This window comes from Felis catus, chromosome D1, assembly GCF_018350175.1.
Source record: "Felis catus isolate Fca126 chromosome D1, F.catus_Fca126_mat1.0, whole genome shotgun sequence".
In the NCBI taxonomy this organism is placed as follows: domain Eukaryota; kingdom Metazoa; phylum Chordata; class Mammalia; order Carnivora; family Felidae; genus Felis; species Felis catus.
In genome coordinates, this window is record NC_058377.1 from 101187403 (window position 1) to 101208992 (window position 21590).

Genomic DNA, 21590 nt, shown 5'->3' on the forward strand with positions numbered 1-21590 from the left:
AAAATACGGCACTGTGAAATTAAAGAGAAAAACAAAATCAAAACAAGTGGTTACTGGTCAGTAACAGCAACTGACTATGCAATGAGAAGGATGGATACATAGCAAACGTCTGCCTTGAAAAGAAGGATAACTGAAAACAAAAATGAAAATCAAGGAAATAGCATGTCACAGTTGCTTAATGCAGGATACTTATCCATGTACAATTTTAAAATAATGTAATACAACAGAAGTTATCAATTATCTACCATGTCACCAATCTGAGGAGACCTCTGTGGAAATGGGGACTCCTGGTGAGCCAGCCTTAAATATATGACATTTTAATCAAGAGTCCTATGCAGTGAAATGAAAAGTTAAGTATTAGTGAAAAATAAGAGTGAAGTAATAAATAAATAAGTAAATAAATAGTTAGGTGATAGATGGATAAATAAATAGATAGATGATATATTTTAGGTAGATGATAGATAGAAGATAGATGATAGATAGATAGATAGATAGATGATAGTTACATAGACAAATAATGGATAGATAGATAATGGATGCATAGATAGATTAGATAGATGATAGATAGATAGATGATAGATAGATAGATAGATAGATAGATGATAGATAGATAGATAAATAATTTTACTCAGTGGTGAGTATGAATTGTCCCTGCCTATTAATGGACAAGCTCCAGGAAGTTTTTAATGCCTTCATATGCTTTAGCCATCATAAACAAATTGCTCATCATCTCCTGAGGGAGAGTCTCAAAAGGTGAAGAGAACCCATAAATTGTTCTCAATATGCTATGGTAAGAAATACATATGAGAGTCAAGACAGAGGCTTCTCTACAGGTAAAAATGACAGAAAACTGTGTGCCATCTCCTACTGCCAGATATCCGCAATGTTTCAGTGATGTTTGGTAAGTTCCATTTTAACTCCTTGGTAAAGCCCTAACAAAATGTAACTATGTCTGATTTTGTTTGCTTTGTCTGATTTTCTTTGGGTATAATTATCTCAAATAATATAACTGTAAAAAAATAAATATCAGGCACCCGGATGGTTCAGTTGGTTGGGCATCTAATGCTTGATTTCAGCTCAGGTCAAGATCCTGGGATCATGAGATCCAACACCATATCAAGCTCCCTGCAGAGCCTGTTTAGGATTCTGTCTGTCTCTCTCCTCTCTCCCCAGCTCACACTCTCTCTCCTTCTATCTAAAATAAAAATGATAAATAAATAAATAAATAAATAATAAATATTCAGCAGAGATCATAAACTATGAAAGAGCAACTTGATTCTTTTTTGAAAATGTTTATTTATTGTTTTTAATTTTTTTTTCAACGTTTATTTATTTTTGGGACAGAGAAAGCCAGAGCATGAACGGGGGAGGGGCAGAGAGAGAGGGAGACACAGAATCAGAAACAGGCTCCAGGCTCCCAGCCATCAGCCCAGAGCCCGACGCGGGGCTGGAACTCACGGACCGTGAGATCGTGACCTGGCTGAAGTCGGACGCTTAACCGACTGCGCCACCCAGGCGCCCGAAAAATGTTTATTTTGAGAGAGAGTGTGTGTATGTGAATGATAGACGGAGAGAGAGAGAGAGAGAGAGAGAGAGAGAGAGAGAGAGAGAGAGAGAGAGAGAGAATCCCAAGCAGGCTCCCTGCTCAGCACAGAACCCAACTCAGAGCTTGATTCTCCACCTGTAGGTCATGACCTGAGGTGATATCGACAGTGGGGTACTTAACTGACTGAGCCACACTGCTACTCCTATTTGATTCTTTTTATAGAATTCTAAAGCTGGTGAGAGGAAACGCTTTTAACTTCCGCCACCTCATAGAAAAATTGGTACTTAAAAAGTGCTAATTATTTTTTTTTAGGCTTCCATGATTGCAAAGGAAACAAAACAAAGCAGAAAAACACTAACAAGCAAAACCCAAGATGTATACTGCATTTGGACTGCATTTACTGAATATATCTCTAATATGGTCATCTACTGATACCCATTATCATATTCCCGTCAGAAAAACGGTGTGTGAATCAGTGTAGTGGAGAGTGTCAAGAGGTCACAAAGGTATAAGGAAGACTCAGGTAAGTTAAGGGGAAATTACATATAATTACCTTTGTATTTTATGTTGTGAAATTGAATGTTTTTGTCTGCTTCTAGGTCACTCAGGGACTTCTGCCTTGCAATTTTATTGCAAACAATATAGTTTCCTTTTTTTTTTCTTCAAACAGGAGCACTGATGCCCACAATTTTTTTAACCAAACCTCATTCTCTTACCTTAACATGCCATCTGCTTCCCACTCTGGCATAACTTCTTATCTGTGGGTGTTTAGGATATTTAGATACATTTTATGTGATTATATACCGGTGTATCTGCATCGTGTGCTCTATGATAGTTCGAAGGGTTTTCTGTGGACTTAATGTAGAGAAGGATTTCAAATCACATCCAAGGATCCACGTATATCTCACCTTTAGTGTATTGTATTTTGTTTCTACGGTATTGTGTATCACAGTGACTTTCAACATTTTTTCTTTAAAGCATTCTACCCTTTAATTCAAAGGGATTTTTCATAAAACTTCTTTATGCGAACCTTCTGCCATGAACTTTTTTTCTCCTCCCAATTCCACCATGTTCCCTAACTTTCTTGCTTGGTAAAGTATATATGATTTATTACATACAAGTTAGTATATCTATATTTTAATGGGAACGCCATAAAGAAAATAGTTGTTTGGTTTTTAGACAGAGAGTGAGAGAGAGACAGCATGAGCTGGGGGTTGGAGGGGGAGAAAGAGGGAGAGAGAGAGACTCCAAACAGGCTCCACACCTAGTGGGGAGCTGGACATGGGGCTTCATTCCAAGACCCTGGGATAGTGACCTGAACTGAGATCAAGAGTTCAACACTCAACCGACTGGGCTATCCTGGTGCCCCAGAGGAAGAATAATATTTTAAGCAAATTCATACCCAAATAACTTATATTAAGACACTACTAAAATTGATACATAAATTAAAAGATAAGTAACCCAAGGAGTCACAACACGATTATTCAAATGTTGTCATGGAAGAGTGGTGAGGTATGTCTTGCTTAAACAGTTCCTCACCTCTTCCTACGATAGCCTTGACAAAGAACTTCAGTCCCAGGCCAGAGAATGCATAGGTATATAAGTCAGGAAAGTAGAAACATTTCAGGTAAGTTGCTATCACTCTTAAAAACACCAGCTGGGGTACCTGGGTAGCTCAATCGATTAAGTGTCCAACTCTCAGCTTGGCTCATGTCATGATATCCTGGTTTTGAGAGTTCAAGCCCCATCTGGGGCTCTGTGCTGTGACTGCAGAGCTTCCTTGGGATTCTCTGTCTCCCTCTCTTTCTGCCCCTTCCCTGACATGCTGTGTCTCTCAAAATAAATAAAAATAAACTTAAATTTTTTTAAAAAAACACAAGCAAACAAACAGAAACCCACAGTGTACTTGATATTTGAGAATTATTTCCAACTATTTCCATTGTCTACACAAAAGCTCTTCAAGGAAATGTCAATTTTATATATGAGAGTTTTATTGTCATATAGACTTTTATTCTCGTATATCTCCTGGCATGTTTCACCACATAAAAAATAATTCCCACTGTGATCTGTCAAACTTTTCTTATTCATACGCTTGTCAAATATCTGTCAAGTGTGTTAACGTTCCAGCCAGTTTCATAATAATACCTTTCATAAAACCATGTTTTGAGTAGTGGGTTTTATGCATTTGGGAAATTTGTGGTTTAAAAATTTTATTATATCATTGACATACGTATTAGGCCGTATCATTGATGTATTTTATAAATGTCATCTTGTGATTGTATCCCATAAATCATAGAAATAATGATACTTTAAGGAATAGTAAAATAATCACCTATATCTTTGATCCCTAAAATTTTAACTTGATTTTTATTTTTGCCTTAGTATTCATATCTATGTACTTCTATCTATCAATCTATCTATCTATCCATCTATCTATTATCTATTATCTATCATCTATCATCTACCTATTTATCATTTCTCTCTCTCGTTCTCTCTCTCTCTCATCTATCTATTTAATTATATCATCAGAGTTTCTTAATTTTGTTACTGTTGTTATTCCTGGCTGAATATATTTATGGCCTAGGTATTGGATATATTAAGATATTTAGCAGCTTAACTTGTGTCTAGCCATTAGAAGCTGGTAGAATCCTAACTCCCAGATGTGACAACCAAAATGTCTCTAGACAATGGAAAGTATTCATTGTGGAATAAAATGTGCATGGAATGAGAACCGTTCATCTATTTCCATTTCCCTTTCTTTCTCTAAGTATGCATAGTAGTCTTTGTGACAGATGAGTTTATTTTCAAATATCCTAAATTGGATAGTTTGGATGTATCTTATTTATACTAATTTGGCATACTAAATTATGCCAAGGAGATAATACATGAAATCTATTGACTCTTATGATGTATCCATCCAGAATAGATTTTCTACTAAACCTGCATGGAAAAAGATAATCTAACAGGGCTGAATGAATTCATTCTCATGGGAATCACAGACCGTCCTGAGCTGCAGGCTCCATTATTTGGGCTCTTCCTCATCATCTATATGATCTCAGTGGTGGGCAACCTGGGCATGATCATCCTCACCAAGATGGACTCCAGGCTACAAACACCCATGTACTTCTTCCTCAAACACCTGGCTCTCACCGATCTGGGTTATTCAACAACTGTAGGACCCAAAATGCTAGTCAATTTTGTTGTGGATCAAAATACAATATCCTATTATTTTTGTGCTATACAGCTCGCTTCCTTTCTTGTGTTCATCATTAGTGAACTTTTCATTCTGTCAGCGATGTCTTATGATCGCTATGTGGCCATCTGTAACCCTCTGCTCTACCCAGTCGTCATGTCACAAAGTGTGTGTCAGGTGCTAGTGGCAATCCCCTATCTCTACAGTGCATTTGTGTCTCTTCTAGTCACCATGAAGATTTTTAGTTCATCCTTCTGTGGCTACAATGTCATTAGTCATTTCTACTGTGACAGTCTCCCCTTGATATCTTTGCTTTGCTCAAATACACATGAAATTGAACTGATTATTCTGATCTTAGCAGGCTTTAATTTGATTTTTTCCCTTTTGATAGTTATTGTGTCTTACCTCCTGATCCTTACAGCCATCGTCAGGATGAACTCAGCTGAAGGTAGGCACAAGGCCTTCTCCACCTGCGGGTCCCACCTGACAGTGGCCACAGTGTTTTATGGGACTCTGATATTTATGTATGTGCAACCTGAGTCCAGTCATTCCTTTGACACTGATAAAGTGGCGTCTATATTTTACACCCTTGTTATCCCCATGTTGAATCCCTTGATCTATGGCTTGAGGAACAAGGATGTAAAATGTGCCGTACAAACAATGTGGAAAAAGCTGTGTAATCTTTTTTCTTAAAGTTTGGATACAATATTATCCCCGTAAGTTAGGATATGGGCTTCAAACTTTGTTCTGTATGTCACTGGAAGGAATCATAGGAAGCACAAATGTGTTCAACATACATTTGGAAGTTGTATTCTAAGTGCCAATCACACTTCTATGTGTTGTAAATACGTTAGCATACAAATAGAAAAAATATTATATTATAAATATAATAATTAGGTACAATTTATGGTATAGTGGAATTTGTCAAGACACCATATACCATAGGATATGGTATTCCATGCAGGTAAGATAGTGGGTATGCCATGCAGGAGTGAGGAAGAAAAGAAGGCACAAAAAGAGAGTTCAAATGATTCTTGTGTTGTTCTCAACCAATAGAATGAATCTCTCAGTGTGTGTGTTTGTGTTTGTGCTTATGTGTTTGTGTAAGCATATTCTTCTCCCTTAGCCTTTATACTCTTCTTATGGCATGTGTTGAAATCAAACTTCAAGGCTTCAAGGAGGCTCAAAGTAGCACTATGATTGGAAGTCAACAGTCATGTGAATTCACTCAAACGCCCCAGTACCATGTGGGGGATTTCGAGGTCCTGCTCTTCTCATCAGTTGCAGTTGTTTCTATAGATAAGCCCTAGTAAGTCTATTGACTCAACATACTTAGATATGTAGTAACTCACAACATCAGTGCCGCATTTCATCTTAATCAGTCCATTTCTCTATACCAGTAGATATACAAATTAAGATCAATTTTCTTGATTATAGTTAAAAACACTCCATTATATACTTTAAAGATGCTAAGAGAGTAAATCTTAAATATTATCCATGCAAAAAACAAATGGTACTCATGTGATATGCTGGAGACTTCAGCCAATGTTAAATTTTAGTCATATTTCAGTACATAAGTGTATCAAATCAACACACTGTACATCTTAAACTTACACAATGTTATATGTCCTTTATACCTCAATAAAGCTGGAGAAAAGAAAGATAAATTTCTTGAGGTCTCCCAGAGAAGCTTCCAATTTTTTTGTTTTATGGTTTATTGGGGTCTTGATCTCTAAGTGCTGTGTTTGTCTAATGAGGTTGTTACACTTTCTTATCTCTGAAAAATAAAAATACTTATGGCTTAAAATTCATTTTCTAATTGGTTTTGTGTCTTTGCATAAGAAGTCTATTCTATGTTGAATTAGGTTTGTTGCCTTTTTCATGGGATAACTTTCTTTGGTATTGGTTCTTATAAGCTTGTAATATATTTTTATTGGGATCCATTGTTTCACTGCATTGATTTGATGATCCCTAGCTAAGAAGCACAAAGAGATAATCCCATAATTTGGCCTATACTATATTTCTAGTGAAAGTTTAGTAAGGTATGAAACAAGTTATATAGTATAGGTTACATCTTCTGGAAAACTTCCTCCTAACCATTCTGATTTTCCACCTTTTTGTTTACTTCTAGCTTTTTTGTCACTCATGGAAATTTACTTACATCACAGAGAGATTGGGCTGTTTTCTCTGTCCTCCATCATGGAATAAAATGTTCTATATAGTCAGTCAAATTTGAATCAAAATAACTCTTTGGAACAAAAAACTCCACTATATGTATATCTTTATCTGAGGATACTCTATAGAATTTATGTCATTATTTTTTTCAATTATTAAGAAGAAATATGCACTGATGAATTTTGGAATATAAATACATGGAAATAATTTGTTTCCTAGAGGCAAAAACTCATTATTGGTGGCTGCCAAGATTATGAAAATGCTTACACTGATATTTTTGGTTATATATTTCCCCATATTATCCTTAGTAAATGATTATAACTTTTGAAATAGAAGAAGGTAAAAGTCTCCAATACCTGAATTTGAAAACTATAAGCTAACTCTACATAACCTGCTATCCCACATCTAAAACAAATCTTGTACCTTTCAATTCCCTCAAATGATAAACCAGAAACAGAACAAAATACATTGAGATTTACCAATTTTAATAACATATTTTATTTTAGAAGTTAGTCTATATTTTACTATTAAGTACACCTATAAATTATTTCAGGAAGTTTAATATTTTCCATAAAATGGAAAAATTAAAAAATCAATGCTTGGTACATAACTGAAATTTGCATATGATATTATGAAGAATGTTACAAATTTACATATTAATCAAAGATGATTCAGAAAGATTGACAAAATTTAGAATATAAAAGGTACAAAAAATTTAGAGACACTACGGGTGTCTTTACGATATTAAGAATAGGTGTGTTATATATTTTCATATTTATGGACCCTAAGAAATACTGTATTAAAAAGTTCAGGATGAAAGGAATCTCAATATGGAAATATTTATGAAAAATAACTGTCACCAGTCCAAAATCAAGCCCCGGAGTCGACTGGGAAACTCTACTAAATGTTAGGTAAAACAAATAACCAATTACCATACATTTTCTTCTAGAAAACTAAAGTGAAAAGTCAATTTTCTTTGAGGAGTGCTTTCCCTTAATATTAAAAGCAAAAAACATCATAAGGAAAGAAAACAACAGAACAATATAAGTTATGATTGCTTACGCAATGGTTCCAAGAGTTCCAGCAAATGGAATCTAGCAGTAGGTAAAAACAATCATGCGCAGAATTAGGCTTACCCCAGAAATGTACAGATGATTTGACAGTCAAAAATAAAATCACCATATTAAAAATGAGAAGGGGAAAAAAAGTTGGCATCTCAATAAATGCAGCAAAACATTTTAAAATTTCAATATCCATTAAAAATACAAACTTTGACCATACTAGTATTAAATGAGGTTTTAACGTCTGTTAAAAATAAAAACTTTGGCCATGCTAGTGTTAAATGGGACTTCTTAAAACTGATAAGGAGCACTGATGAAAAACCTACATAGACCTACATATACATAAACCAGTATATCCCATATTAAAAGAATGAAATACATTTCCATAAGAGCACAAACAAGACAAGGAGGACTCTTCTTTCTGATTCTGTTCAACATTGTGTCGGACTTCATGTTCAACACAACGTGGCAAGGAAAAAATAAATACATAATAGAAAGTCTACAGATTGGAAAGGAGGACGCAAAACTGCCTTTGTTTATTAGCAAATGACAGGATTGTGCAGGTAGAAATCTAAGGGAGCCTACAGAAAAAAAGTAATGGAACTGCAAAGTGAATTTATTGTGGTTTCAAAAAAGAGGATCAGTATGCAAAATAATGGTTAATTTCTATAGACTACCCAGGAAAAAGTAGAAATGGAATTTCAAATACCTGTTACGAACATATCAAAACTACAAAATACTTAAAGATAAACATGAAAAAATATTTGTACACATAATTAAGAATCATCCTTATAAGACACTAAAGAATATGTAAGTAAGTGAGAGAGAAGCTATGTTTATTTTCTGGAATATTCAATGTTGTTGAAAAAATTTCTCAAATGTATCTATAGATTCAAGGCAACTCCAACAAAAACCCAGGCAGGCATTATTTTTTGGTAAGCACTGGGAAGCTGAAACTAAAATACAGAAAGAAATGCAAAGACCTAGAATAGCTGAATTAACTTGAAGAAAGAAACAGAGTTGTAATATAAACATTATGAAAAACACTAACTGATTGCAAGCCTCATTCCAAAGCTACAGTTGTCAAAAGGGTTCGGCACTGGTATGAAAATTGATGATTAGATCAATGAAACAAAACTGATAGACCAGAAAAGGACCCATGCATATGTGAACAACAAATTTTCCACAAGGTCAAAGAAAAAGGCCATTTGTTGAAGAAAGAACAGATCTTTCAACAAATGATAATGGACTAATTTTATATATACATATATATACATGTGTATAACTGTATTATGTACATATCTACTATATATAGAGAGACATATAAAATATATTTTAAATATATATATATAATATATGTATATATATACATCATATATATACATGCATATATATATAAACTATATATACACAAAATATTGAATGTTGACCCATAATTCATATAAAGATTCACCTAATATGGATCACAGATATAAATATAATACCTAAAATCTAAAAATTTCAGGAGAAAACATAGTAGAAAATATTCATGATTTTGGGTTGCGTGAAGACTTCTTAGATACAACACCCAAAGTAAAACCAACAAAATAGAATTTTGATACATTGTACAGCATAAAAATGAAATCTTCTACTCTTCAAAAGATACTCTTAAGAGGGTGTAAAACCAATTTATGTTCTGGAAGATAAGAGTTTCAAGTAATGTATTTCGTAAAAGACTCATTCCACAACATACACAGAGATCTCAAAACTCAATGGTAATAATAATAGACCTCCTGAATGGGCAAAACATTTGAAAAATACTTCACCAAATAGCACCTGGGTGGCTCAGTCGGTTAAGCATCGGCTCAGGTCGTGATCTTGCAGTTTGTGAGTTCGAGCCATGCAACAGGCTGTGTGCTGACAACTCAGAGACTGGAGCCTACTTCAGATTCTGTCTCCCTCTCTCTCTGCCTCTACCCCTCTCAGTCTCTTCTCTCTCCCTCTCAAAAATAAATAAACATCAACAAAAAATTTAAAACCTCAATGAAATAACAGTCTAGATCTATTAGAATACCAAGATGTTAGTGAGTATACAGAAAACTAGACTCTTTTTGATGGAAAAGTAAAATAGTATCAATATTTGAAAAGAGTTTGTTATAAGCATCAGTGTCTTAAAACTTAAACATAAATTTAACACATTATTGAGACTTTCCACTCTTGCTTTTTCTACAAGAGAAATGGCAACACATCTTATAAGACTTGTATCCAAATGTCTATAGCAACTGGAAGATTCAGAACATGTCACTTCCAAATGTGTTGCTTTGGCGTATTGATTACTTTGATCTAAAGATGCAGAAAACACAGGTAGTGCAAGAAGGGCACTCTGAACTTCCTTTTTCCCTCTGAAAGCAGAAAATGAAATTCCCATGTCAACGATGACCACCTTATACCAGAAGGAAAACCATTCTCATCACCAGAGATGGAGGCTTGAAGCCAGAAGAAACCTGTGCAGAGCTTGATAAAATAATTCCTACCTGTTTTTGGTCCCCCTAAATATTTTAATCTTCTACAATAGCCACTATTTTTTCCATTTATTTTATTATCTTTTTAATTTTTGGTATTTATTTACTTTTGAGAGGGCAAGACACACAGAGAGAGACATGAGCAGGGAGAGGCAGAGAAAGGTGGAGACACAGAATCCGAAGCAGGCTTCAAGCTCTGAGCTGTCAGCAAAGAGCCTGATGTGGGGCTCTAACTCACAGGGCGTGAGATCATGACCTGAGCTGAAGTCAGACACTCAGCCAACCGAGCCACCCAGGCACCTTGCCACTATGTTTTTTTAATGTTTATTTATTTTGAGAGAGAGAGAAAGAGAGAGAGAGAAAATCCCAAGCAGACTCCGCACTGTCAGTGTGCAGCCTCATGCCGGGCTCAAATCCACAAACCATTGATCATGACCGACCTGAAACCAAGAGTCAGACCAACTGAGTCACCCAGGCACCCGCCCCTACAAATGCCACTCTTTGTTCAACTTAGTAGATAAATACTTGATCCTGCCAGTTCGCTGGGTTTTCATACTTCTTGTGAAGACTCCCACATACATGTAAAAATTTACTAAATAAAATCTGTATGCTTTTGTCCCATTATCTCTTGTGTCAGATCTCAGGCCAAGGTGGAAACGTTAAGGTGGTAAAGGAGGAATTTTTCTCCCCCTTCAGTTTTATTAACTTTCATTTGTAATGGCCTCAAACTGGAAACAAGCCAAATGTTCATACGCTTGAGAATGGACTGTAGGATATCCAAGCAAGTGAATGCTACTCTCAGTGAAGAGAAGGAGGGAAACAAACCACAAGAGACTCTTAAAAATAGAGAACAAACTGAGAGTTGATGGGGGCGGGGGGGGGGGGGGATGGGCTAGATGGGGGATGGGAATTAAGGAGAGCACTTGTGATGAGTACTGGGTATTGTGTGTAAGAGATGAATCACTGAATTCAACTCCTGAAACCAATATTGCACTGTATGCTAGCTAACATTTAATTTTTTTAAAAAAAAGTAATAAATTATTGGTACATCCAAAAATGTGGATGATCTCAGAATACTTCTGCTGAGTAAAAGATGGCAAAACAAAAAAGCTAAATAATTTACAATTACGTTTACAAAAAAAATCTAAAAATGCGAAATCACCTATATTTACATAAAGCAGATCAAACAATTCCCAGAAAGTGCAAGAAAAACACATAGAATATTTACAACTTGGAAATCAAAACAAAAAAAAAATGAAATGATCCTTACATGCAAAAGATATGTTATCTAATGAAAAAAATCTCCACGAATCTGAAAAACAAAAGTTTAAAACAATTGTGAGTTCAGTAAGGTAACATGATATATGATTAATGAACAAATATTATATATAATATTATATATATTATATATTATATATTATATAATACTATATATTATATACAATAAGTATTATAATTTACATATATTCCAAACTAAATAAAAAATAAAACATTCAAAATTCATCACGTATACTGAAATATGTAATTAGAAACAAGCAAATCATGTACAAGATCTATATGCAGAAAAGTACAAAGTAGTAATTAAAGAAATCAAAAAAAGATCTGAATAAATTAGAAGGCACATTGAGTTCAGAGATTAGAAGACTCAATACAGTAAAAATATCAATTCTTTACAAACCAATCTATAGATTAAATGTAAACTTAGCAAGATTTTTGTGGTAGCAACTTATACTGAAATGTACATGACACTTCAAGGACCTAGCGGAGATGAAACACATTTTAAAATGGAGAATAATGAGGGTCTTCTGCATGGCTTAGTCAGTTAAGAAACTAACTCTTGATTTTGGCTCAGGTCATGATCTCATGGTTTGTGAGATAGAGCCCTGCGATGAGCTTTGCCCTGGCAGCATGGAGCCTGCTTAGGATTCTCTCTCCCTCCTTCTCCCCCCTCTCGCTTTTTCTGAAAATAAGTAAACATTTAAAAAATAACAATAAAATAAAATAAAATGCAGCATAATGAGGAAGAAAACAATCCACTCCATGTAGAGATTTACTACGCAGCCACAATAATCAAGTCTGTGTGACTTTGGTGGAGATACCACCACATAAATGAATCTCACATAAATGGACAGAACTAGACCTCTATTCTGTCAACTAAACAGTTCAACTAAAATTTTATAAAGATGCAAAAGTTCAGCTAAAATTTTATAAAGATATAAAGGTTGTTCAAAAGAAGTGAATAGCCTTAAAAAAATAGTGGTGCTGTATTTGGGAATACAGAGGCAAAAAATAAACAAATAATGTTAACTTAAACCTTATACAAAAATTTAACAACAAAGTGAATAGCAAGTTAAATGGAAAATGGCAAACTATAAAACGTTTAGATAAAAATGTAGGGGAAAACCTGTATTCGGGACCTCAGGCCAGTGAAGAGCTTATAGACATGACATCAAAAGCATAAACTATAAAGACAGTAAAGCCTTGGTTTGCAAGCGTAATTCTTTCTGGAAACATGCTTGTATTCCAAAGCACTTGTATATCAAAGTGAATTTCCCCATAAGAAATCATGGAAACTCAGATGACTCATTCCAGAACCCAAAAATATTCATATAAAAATGATTACCATACTGTAACATAATACAAAATAATAAAATACAAAATGTAAAGAAAAATAAACAAATTAACCTGTACTTACTTTTGAAAACCTTTGTGGCTGGTGTGAGGGAGACAAGGGAGGGGAAGGTTATTGTGCAGGATGACATTTCCTATCACTGATGGAATCCCTGCTGTCTATTGGCTCAATGGAATCTTTTTCTTTTTGTGCAACTTTAACAATGAACCTATGCAGTGACACTTGCTTTTGCCTCCTTTTGAGGATTTCACGGAAATATGGCATTGTCCTGTCATTAAACACATCCATCGCTTGCACTGCTACAGCCTCATTCAGGTGGTGCTTTTCTACAAAATTTTGAAGCCTTTCCCACATTTTACAAGTCTCCCTAATCTCATTAGAAGCAAGGGATTCCTCCGCCTTTTTCTCCTCCTCCTCTGCAGACGAGATCTCCTCCGTAACCTCTTCTGGTTGCTCCCAATGCAGATCCATCAGTTCGCCGGTGGTCAGCTCCTGGCCATATTCCTCCACCAGCTCCTGAATATCGTCCTCATTCACCTCCAGTCCCCTGGTCTTCTCCAAGGACACAATTTCACTGACAACAGGTGGCTCTTATTCATGAGCAAGACCCCTCTAAGACATGTCCGTGAACACAATCAGGCCAGTTTTCTCCAAGTAGAACTGAGAGTTCTTGGTGGCCCCATCCCAGGCTTTTTCAATGATCTTGAGGCAGTTTGCAATGTGGAAATGATTTTTCCAAAACTCTCAGAGGGTGAGGTTTGTTCCTTGGGTTGCCTCAAAGCACTGCTGAAATAGTGCTTTGGTATAAAGCTTTTTAAAGTTCAAAATGACCTGCTGATCCATGGGATGGAGGATTGGAATGGGGTTGGGAGGAAGGAACTTGACATTAATGAATCGAATTCCTCCAGGAAGACATCATCCAAGTCTGGAGAATGAGCAGGAGCAGTATCCATAACCAGCAAGGCTTTGAGTAACAAATTCTTTTCTAAAAGGTATTTCTTCCCTGAAGGACTGAAGACCTCATTGATCCACTCAGCAAACAAGATGGCAATGACCCAAGCCTTGCTGTTGGACCTCTACATCACGTTTAACTGGCTCTTCTGCACCTTGCATTTCTTGAAGCTTCATGGATTCTCAGAATGATACATGAGTCGGGGGTTGACTTTGAAATCCCTGCTTGCCTTAGCACAGAGCAAGAGGGTGAGATGGTCTTCCATGGGCTTGTGACCAGGCACTGTATTTTCTTCTTCTGTAAGGTCAGTCCTCTTTGGCATCGTTTTCCAAAAAAAGCCCCATCTCATTGCAGTTAAAAACTTGCCCCGGCAGGTAACACTCAGAAACTATGAACCTGTGGAATTCAGTAGCAAACACCTCAGCTTCCTCAGCATCTGAACTGACAGCCTGTCCATGCTTCACAACAATATGGATGCCACCTCTCTAAAATTACCAAATCATCCCCTGCTTGCCTTGAAGTCTTCTTTGTTTTCTGTTGATGTGCGTGGCAGTTTACTCATGAGGTTGGTGTACAAGGCCTTTGCCTTCCTGCAGATAAAGTTCTCAGTCATAGTATCACTTGCCAGTTGCTTCTTGTTCATCCAAACCAGGAGCGACTTTTCTACATCTTCCAGAACACATCGATATTGCTTTAATATTCTCATGACTCCTTTTGTGGCATCTAGCCCCCTTGTTTCTTCTTTCTTCTTTAATATTGTGCAAGTGGTCAACATAGACTTCTTATAAAATCTTGTAATTTCAGCCACTCACATACCTCATTTGTACTTCTCCGTGATTTTCTTCTTAACTTCCACCTTGATCTTCTCCTTCTTCTCACCACCTTTCTTTTCAACTTTTTCTGCATGGGGACTATTGTATACTCTTGCACAATTATTGACTACAGTACGGTATTTATAAACTCTTGTCATATACTGTATCTAATATAACTGTCAGTAAGGCAGCAGAGGAAAGGGTCTGCAGTCAGCCTGACCTAGAAGGAGGCAAAGCATTCCTAAGCTTACCCTTGTATGGAAAAGCAAATAACTTCCCATAGGTTCTTTGAAGTGAGAATAAATGCACTAGAGCCAGTTGTGGGCACCTTCCAATGTTCTGAAAAATCACCAATGTTCTGCCAAACACCACGTCCTGAGATTGAACATCCAAGCATGGAAGATGATCACCCACAATCCTACAGCAAGAGATAAAGATAGAGATAGAGACAGAGACAGAGAGAGAGAGAGAGAGAGAGAGGAACCATTGGCTCAATTGTGATCATGTGATATGTGGCATCACGTACTACTTGTTATGCAAGACATCACTCATTTATCAAGTTAAAATTTATTTAAAATGTTTGCTCTTCTTGGAGAACACTCGCAGAACAGGTTACTTGAAATCCAAGGTTTTACTGTACTGGTAAACTGGACTTGATCCAAATTAAAACAACCTATAAATCTCACTCTTGGATACCCATCCCAAGGGAATGAAAATCTGTGTTCACATAATCATGTTTAAGTGAACATTTACAGATGTTTTACTCTTAATAGTTGAAAACTGGAAAGAACTCAAATGCCTTTCAGTGAATGAATGATTAAATTAATCAATACTGTGCAATACTGCTCAGTAACAAGAAAGGAACAAATGATTTATATACACAAAATACAAGTGAATCTCAAGAGAATTCTGGTGAGTTAAAAAATTCAATCTAAAAAGATTAAAAATGGTAGGGGCACCTGGGGGTCTCAGTTTGTTGAGCATCCAACTTTGCCTCAGGTCATGATCTCACGGTTGGTGGGTTCGAGCACTGCCTCCAGCTTGCTGCTGTCAGCTCAGAGCCTGCCTTGGATCCTCTGCCCCCTCTTTTTCTGCCCCCCTCACATATTCTCTCTCTCTCTCTCTCTCTCTCTCAAAAATGAATGAACATTTTTTTACAAAATTACAAATGGATTTTTTTTTATTTTAGAGAAGGAGCATGAGAGTGTGCATGAGTGGGAGAGGGGCAGAGGGAGAGAGAGAATCTTAAAGCAGACTTCATGCCCAGGGCAGAGCCCCACTCAGGGCTCCCTCCCATGACCCAAAGATCATGACCTGAGCCAGAATCAAGAATGGAACCCTTAACAGATTGAGACTCTCAGGTACCCCACAAATGGTATATTATTTATAAAACATTTTTATAGAAGATAAAAATATAATGATGGAAAAGAGATCATTGATTACCAGGAATTAGTAACAGTGGCAGAAGTGGAGGTGGGAGGTGTCACTATAAGGGGACAGCTAAATGGAATTTTGTGGCATGGGAATAGATCTATTTAGGGTTGAGGGTTAACAGAATGGAATCACTGAAATGGTGCAATATGCAGTAAAAGGAAAAAAAGCAAAAATACAAGAGAACAATGAACAGACAGTTGGAAATTTGCAATAAAGTGAGGAATAACAGTAACTAATTTCTGTCCCTTTGGGAAAAGTAAAAACAATAAGAGCCACCAATCAAAGAAGCAGCATCTTATATTTGCATAATGTATTCTTTTGATTCCCTAAAAACTTAAAAATAAGGTCATAGGACAGTGTGTAAACACTTCTCCGCTGCACTATTCATTTCAAGAGACCATTGTGAAAATGCAGATTCCTTTTGGGATGCCCTATAGATATGATATTTTAATCAAGAGTCCCATGCATACAAATGGAAAGGTAACCAAGAGTAAAAAAATGGAAGGAAGGAAGGGAGGAAGGAAGGAAGGAAGGAAGGAAGGAAGGAAGGAAGGAGGGAGAGAGGAAGGAAGGAATTCAGAAAGGAAGTCAAAAAGAAAGAAAAGAAAGAGAGAGAGAAAAGACAATAAATACACATTTTCTCTGATAATTAAAGGACAACCTCCAGACATTTTGTTATGCTCACAAATACTTTTGGGATAATCTCCTCAGGGAGAGTCTCAAAAGCTGAAAAAAAAAAGCCATAAATTGCTCTCAATATGCCATGTAAGAAACACAGGAGGGAGTCAAGACAGAGGCTTCATTCCAGGTAAAATGATAGAAGATTTCATGGGGTATCTTATGTTACCAACACCAACAATGATCAAGTGACATAGGAAAAGTTCGGCTTTAATTCAATAGCAAAGCTGTAGCAACAAGTTGCCATTTATGTTTTAGTATCTTTTGTTTGGCTGGGGGGATTTTGTTCTGTTCTGTTTTCGTTTTTGCTTTTATTACTCCATAATGCCTAAGCAGGAATAGGATGCCTACCCTTTTCTCTTCCTACTGTGCGAGTATTTTTACCTGGATCGACAAACTATTCATGGAAACATCACGCTATTGCTTACAAAATATTCATTTTACAGAATTAATTATATCTCCAATGCAGACCGAAACAGAGATCAAGTGAAGTGTAACTAAAGAGATACTCGTTTTTAAAACTTGGCCAAATTAAGAGGCCGCAGGTGCTCCGTCTTTCATTTTGAGGTCCTTGCAAACTCTTAGTTATTTAGTGACCCTTTCCATATAACTTAAGATTTAGTGATTATTTAAATAAAAATATAAATATGATTCTTTCCAGATCTCTTGATGAGACAGGAAAGGGAGAGAGGGTATTCTACCTCACGCTGACATGTGAAAAGCATTATTTGGAGACTTGCAGACTTTCAGGTACCCCGTTTTATGGCAACGATACGGTGTTCAGCATGTGCTTCAATGTGAGTGGAATTTAATGGGAAGCAGATATAATTATCTCAAAGAATACAGTTTAAAAAAAAATAACAATTGGTATTCAACAAAAATGTTACACTGTGAACAATTTGGTCCTTTCCCTAGAACTCTAAAACTTAGAGAAAAACAAAACAAAATAAAACGAAACGTATTGATCTTTCCTTACCTTAGAGAAAACTTGGAACATACCAAGTATGCTTTTTCTTAGTCTTTCATATTTTTAAAACGAAACAAAACAAACAAAAGTTAAGATTGATACCACGCCTTATTGAATTTGCAGAAGATATTTTTCTAAAATTACTATCGACTGATACATGCTTCCGTCTTTATGATGGAAGAAAGGTGTGTGCATCAAGGCAAGGCAGGTTATCAGGATGTCACAATATTAGCAGCAATATTTTAAATGAGTTAAGCGCAAATTTTATGTACCCATTTTTTATCTAATGTTTTATTTACACTTGTATGTTTTTATTTTCGTATAGATCAGAGACTGCTGTAAGTATGTAATGTAACTACATTATAATGTATCGATTATGTCGCAATGTATGTTTCATTATATCTAGTATCATTTCTATTTTTTTTTTCTTAAGGAAGTATTCATACTGGCAATATTTTAAATTTAATACTTCTCTTGTCTTAATCTGCCATCCCCTTCTTACTGTTATATTCCTAATCTGTATATTGTTAGGGATATTTAGTTACATTTTTATTTGGTTAAAACGTATATCTGTGTTTTGTGTTATATTATAGTTTGGAGAAGTTCCTGTGGCCTTAAGGTCTAGAAGAACTTAAAGGAATATCAAAGAATCCATGTATATCTCATCTTTAGTGCATTTAATTCACCTCCATGGGAACTTTAAACAGTTTTTTAAAGTACAGTGTCTCTTTATCCAAAGGGAGTTTTTTTTATGAATCTTTATTATATGAAAACAATGCCCACGGCTGCTCATTCTCCCAATGGGCCCAGATTTCCTCATCTCTTTGGGTTCTCGCATGATGAAGTGTATTTGATTTGTCACGTGCATGTTAGTACATGACTATAATTGACATGAAAATGTTCCTTGGGGAAGATTACTTTTTTTAAGAAAATTTATATCAAAAGAAACTTATTTTTATATTTTGTCAAAACAGTTAAGGAAATTAGAAGACAAGTAATTAAAAGAATAGCACCTTGACTGCCCAATATAGTTATGGAGAAGGGGCTCAGGGTAGGGCCTGCATTAAGCTGCATTTGATTGTACTTGACCTATTCTGCACCTGTTCATCCTCATAGCATGGACAAAGAAGATATTTCATAGTCCAGAAGAGTTTACATACAAATATGTGATGAGACCTGCTTTGAGCTAAGTTAGTGCTACCATTAAAAAAAAAGAAGAAAGAAAGAAAAACTGGGGCATCTGGGTGGCTCAGTCGGTTAAGTGTCCAACTGTTGATCTTGGCTCAGGTCATGATCTCATAGTTCATGAGTTCGAGCCCCACACAGAGTTCTAGTCCGATGACATGAAGCTTCCTTGGCATTCTGTCTCTTCTTCTCCCTGTCCCTCCTCTATCTCTTCCTGTCTCAAAATAAATAAATAAACTTAAAAAAAATAATACAAACAAACAAACACGACGTACATGATTTTCAAGTAGCATCGGCACATTGAATCATTCAATTTTCATTTATCCCTCTCAAGAGCCCTACGCAAGGAAGTATTGTTTTGTATATGAGAATAAAGTTTTAGCTAAGTTAGATTACTGGCCCAGAGTAACCCTCATATATGCCATAAGTGGAGGTATAACAGACCTTATCTATATAAATCTACCTCATATATTTATGCCATAAAGACAAATAATTCTCAGCTGTAATCCATTATAGTTTTTTTTTAATTTATACATGTGCCCACACACACAGTACCAATTGTGACAACTGTGTCAGCCTGTATCACCTGTAGGTGTAAAGGATTTTATGGGAATATGTATCGAAGCAGTGGGTTCTGTATATTTTTGAGAATTGGGGATTTTAAATTTTTATTGTATTTATTATATAATTGTATAATATAATTGGTTATATATTGACGTATATATTAAGTTATAGTATTAACTACAATTTATAAATGCTGCTGTGTAATTGCAATTATATCAACGACTAATTGAAAACTTTAAAACATTGTACCGTATGGTTTCTATGTATTACAGTCAAATTTTTAACATAGTTTTGATTTAAAAAATGTTTCCTGTGTGTACCTATGTCTATATCTATATCTATATTTATATACGTATATGTTTTTGTATCTACCTATGTATCTATTTTTTCTCTCTCTTATTTATCTACTTATCTGTCTATACCATCCTGGTCTCTCAAACTTGGCATTATTGCTATTTCTAACTGAATATTGAATATTGCAGGCTGTTTAGAAACAAAACTGACCTCTAATCATCACAAGCCCGTAGAGCCCCACCTTCCAGTTGTGACAACCAAAATGTCTTCTAGATATCGATAAAACGACATTCGGTTACAATAAAATTGCCTCCAGTTGAGGACCACTGACTGTCTATGTTTATGTTATACTAGCCTTGAGGGAGATGGCTGCATTTTAAAATATCTGAAATTGGAAAGTTTGGATGTATTTTATTTACATGAGTTTTGCATACTAAAATTCACCCAAGTGATAGTACATGAAATCCACTGACCATGCTGATATCTCTATCCAGAATAGGTTTCCTGATAAGTCTGCATGGAAACACATAATCTAACAATGCTCAATGAATTCATTCTCATGGGAATCACAGACCGTCCTGAGCTGCAGGCTCCATTATTTGGGCTCTTCCTCATCATCTATATGATCTCAGTGGTGGGCAACCTGGGCATGATCATCCTCACCCAGATGGACTCCAGGCTGCAAACACCCATGTACTTCTTCCTCAGACACCTGGCTCTCACCGATCTGGGTTATTCAACAACTGTAGGACCCAAAATGCTAGTCAATTTTGTTGTGGATCAAAATACAATCTCCTGTTATTTTTGTGCTATACAGCTCGCTTTCTTTCTTGTGTTCATTGTTAGTGAACTTTTTATTCTAACAGCAATGTCCTACGACCGCTATGTGGCCATCTGTCACCCTCTGCGCTATCCAGTCATCATGTCACAAAGGGTGTGTCAGGTGCTGGTGGCCATCCTCTATCTCTACAGCACATTTGTGTCTCTTATAGTCACCATAAAGATTTTTAGTTCGTCCTTCTGTGGCTACAATGTCATTAGTCATTTCTACTGTGACAGTCTCCCCTTGATATCTTTGCTTTGCTCAAATACACATGAAACTGAAATGATTATTCTGATTTTAGCCGGTTTTGATTTGATTTCATCCCTTTTGATAGTTATTGTGTCTTACCTCCTGATCCTTGTAGCCATTGTCAGGATGAACTCAGCTGAGGGTAGACACAAGGCTTTTTCTACCTGCGGGTCCCACCTGACAGTGGCCACAGTGTTCTATGGGACTCTGATATTTATGTATGTGCAACCTGAGTCCAGTCATTCCTTTGACACTGATAAAGTGGCGTCCATATTTTACACCCTTGTTATCCCCATGTTGAATCCCTTGATCTATAGCTTGAGGAACAAGGATGTAAAATATGCAGGACAAAGGATGTGGAAAAAAATATGTAATTCTTTTTTTTAAAATGCACTGTCTAACATGATTCCTATAAACTAGCTTATGGACTTTAAATTTTTCTCTCTGTGCCTCTGAAGAAAAGAGGAAACACAAATGCATTCAACATATTTGAAGACAGTTTATAGATTGTCTTCTGTATGCTA

At 36.0% G+C, this 21590-nt stretch overlaps 3 protein-coding genes across 3 annotated transcripts in view; all 3 read left to right on the forward strand.

Annotated features, from left to right (window-relative positions):
• Positions 1–1937: 1937 nt before the first annotated feature.
• On the forward strand, positions 1938–21456 carry LOC101082516 (olfactory receptor 8K3-like). The gene is made up of 3 exons (XM_023239738.2): positions 1938–2069; positions 17646–17781; positions 20489–21456. Exon 3 carries the CDS (start codon positions 20512–20514, stop codon positions 21451–21453), a length of 942 nt encoding a protein of 313 aa, XP_023095506.2. The 5' UTR covers positions 1938–2069; positions 17646–17781; positions 20489–20511; the 3' UTR covers positions 21454–21456.
• The window catches only part of LOC101083451 (olfactory receptor 8K1), a 52519-nt gene continuing 32880 nt past the window's right edge, over positions 1952–21590 (forward strand). Inside the window, exon 1 of the mRNA XM_023239839.2 lies at positions 1952–2069. The gene's annotated coding sequence lies outside the window, so the exon portion shown is untranslated. The remainder of the gene's footprint in view (positions 2070–21590) is intronic.
• LOC101082945 (olfactory receptor 8K3-like) lies at positions 4055–7398 on the forward strand. The gene has a single exon (XM_045039296.1). The coding sequence runs from the start codon at positions 4491–4493 to the stop codon at positions 5430–5432; it is 942 nt and encodes a 313-aa protein (XP_044895231.1). The 5' UTR covers positions 4055–4490; the 3' UTR covers positions 5433–7398.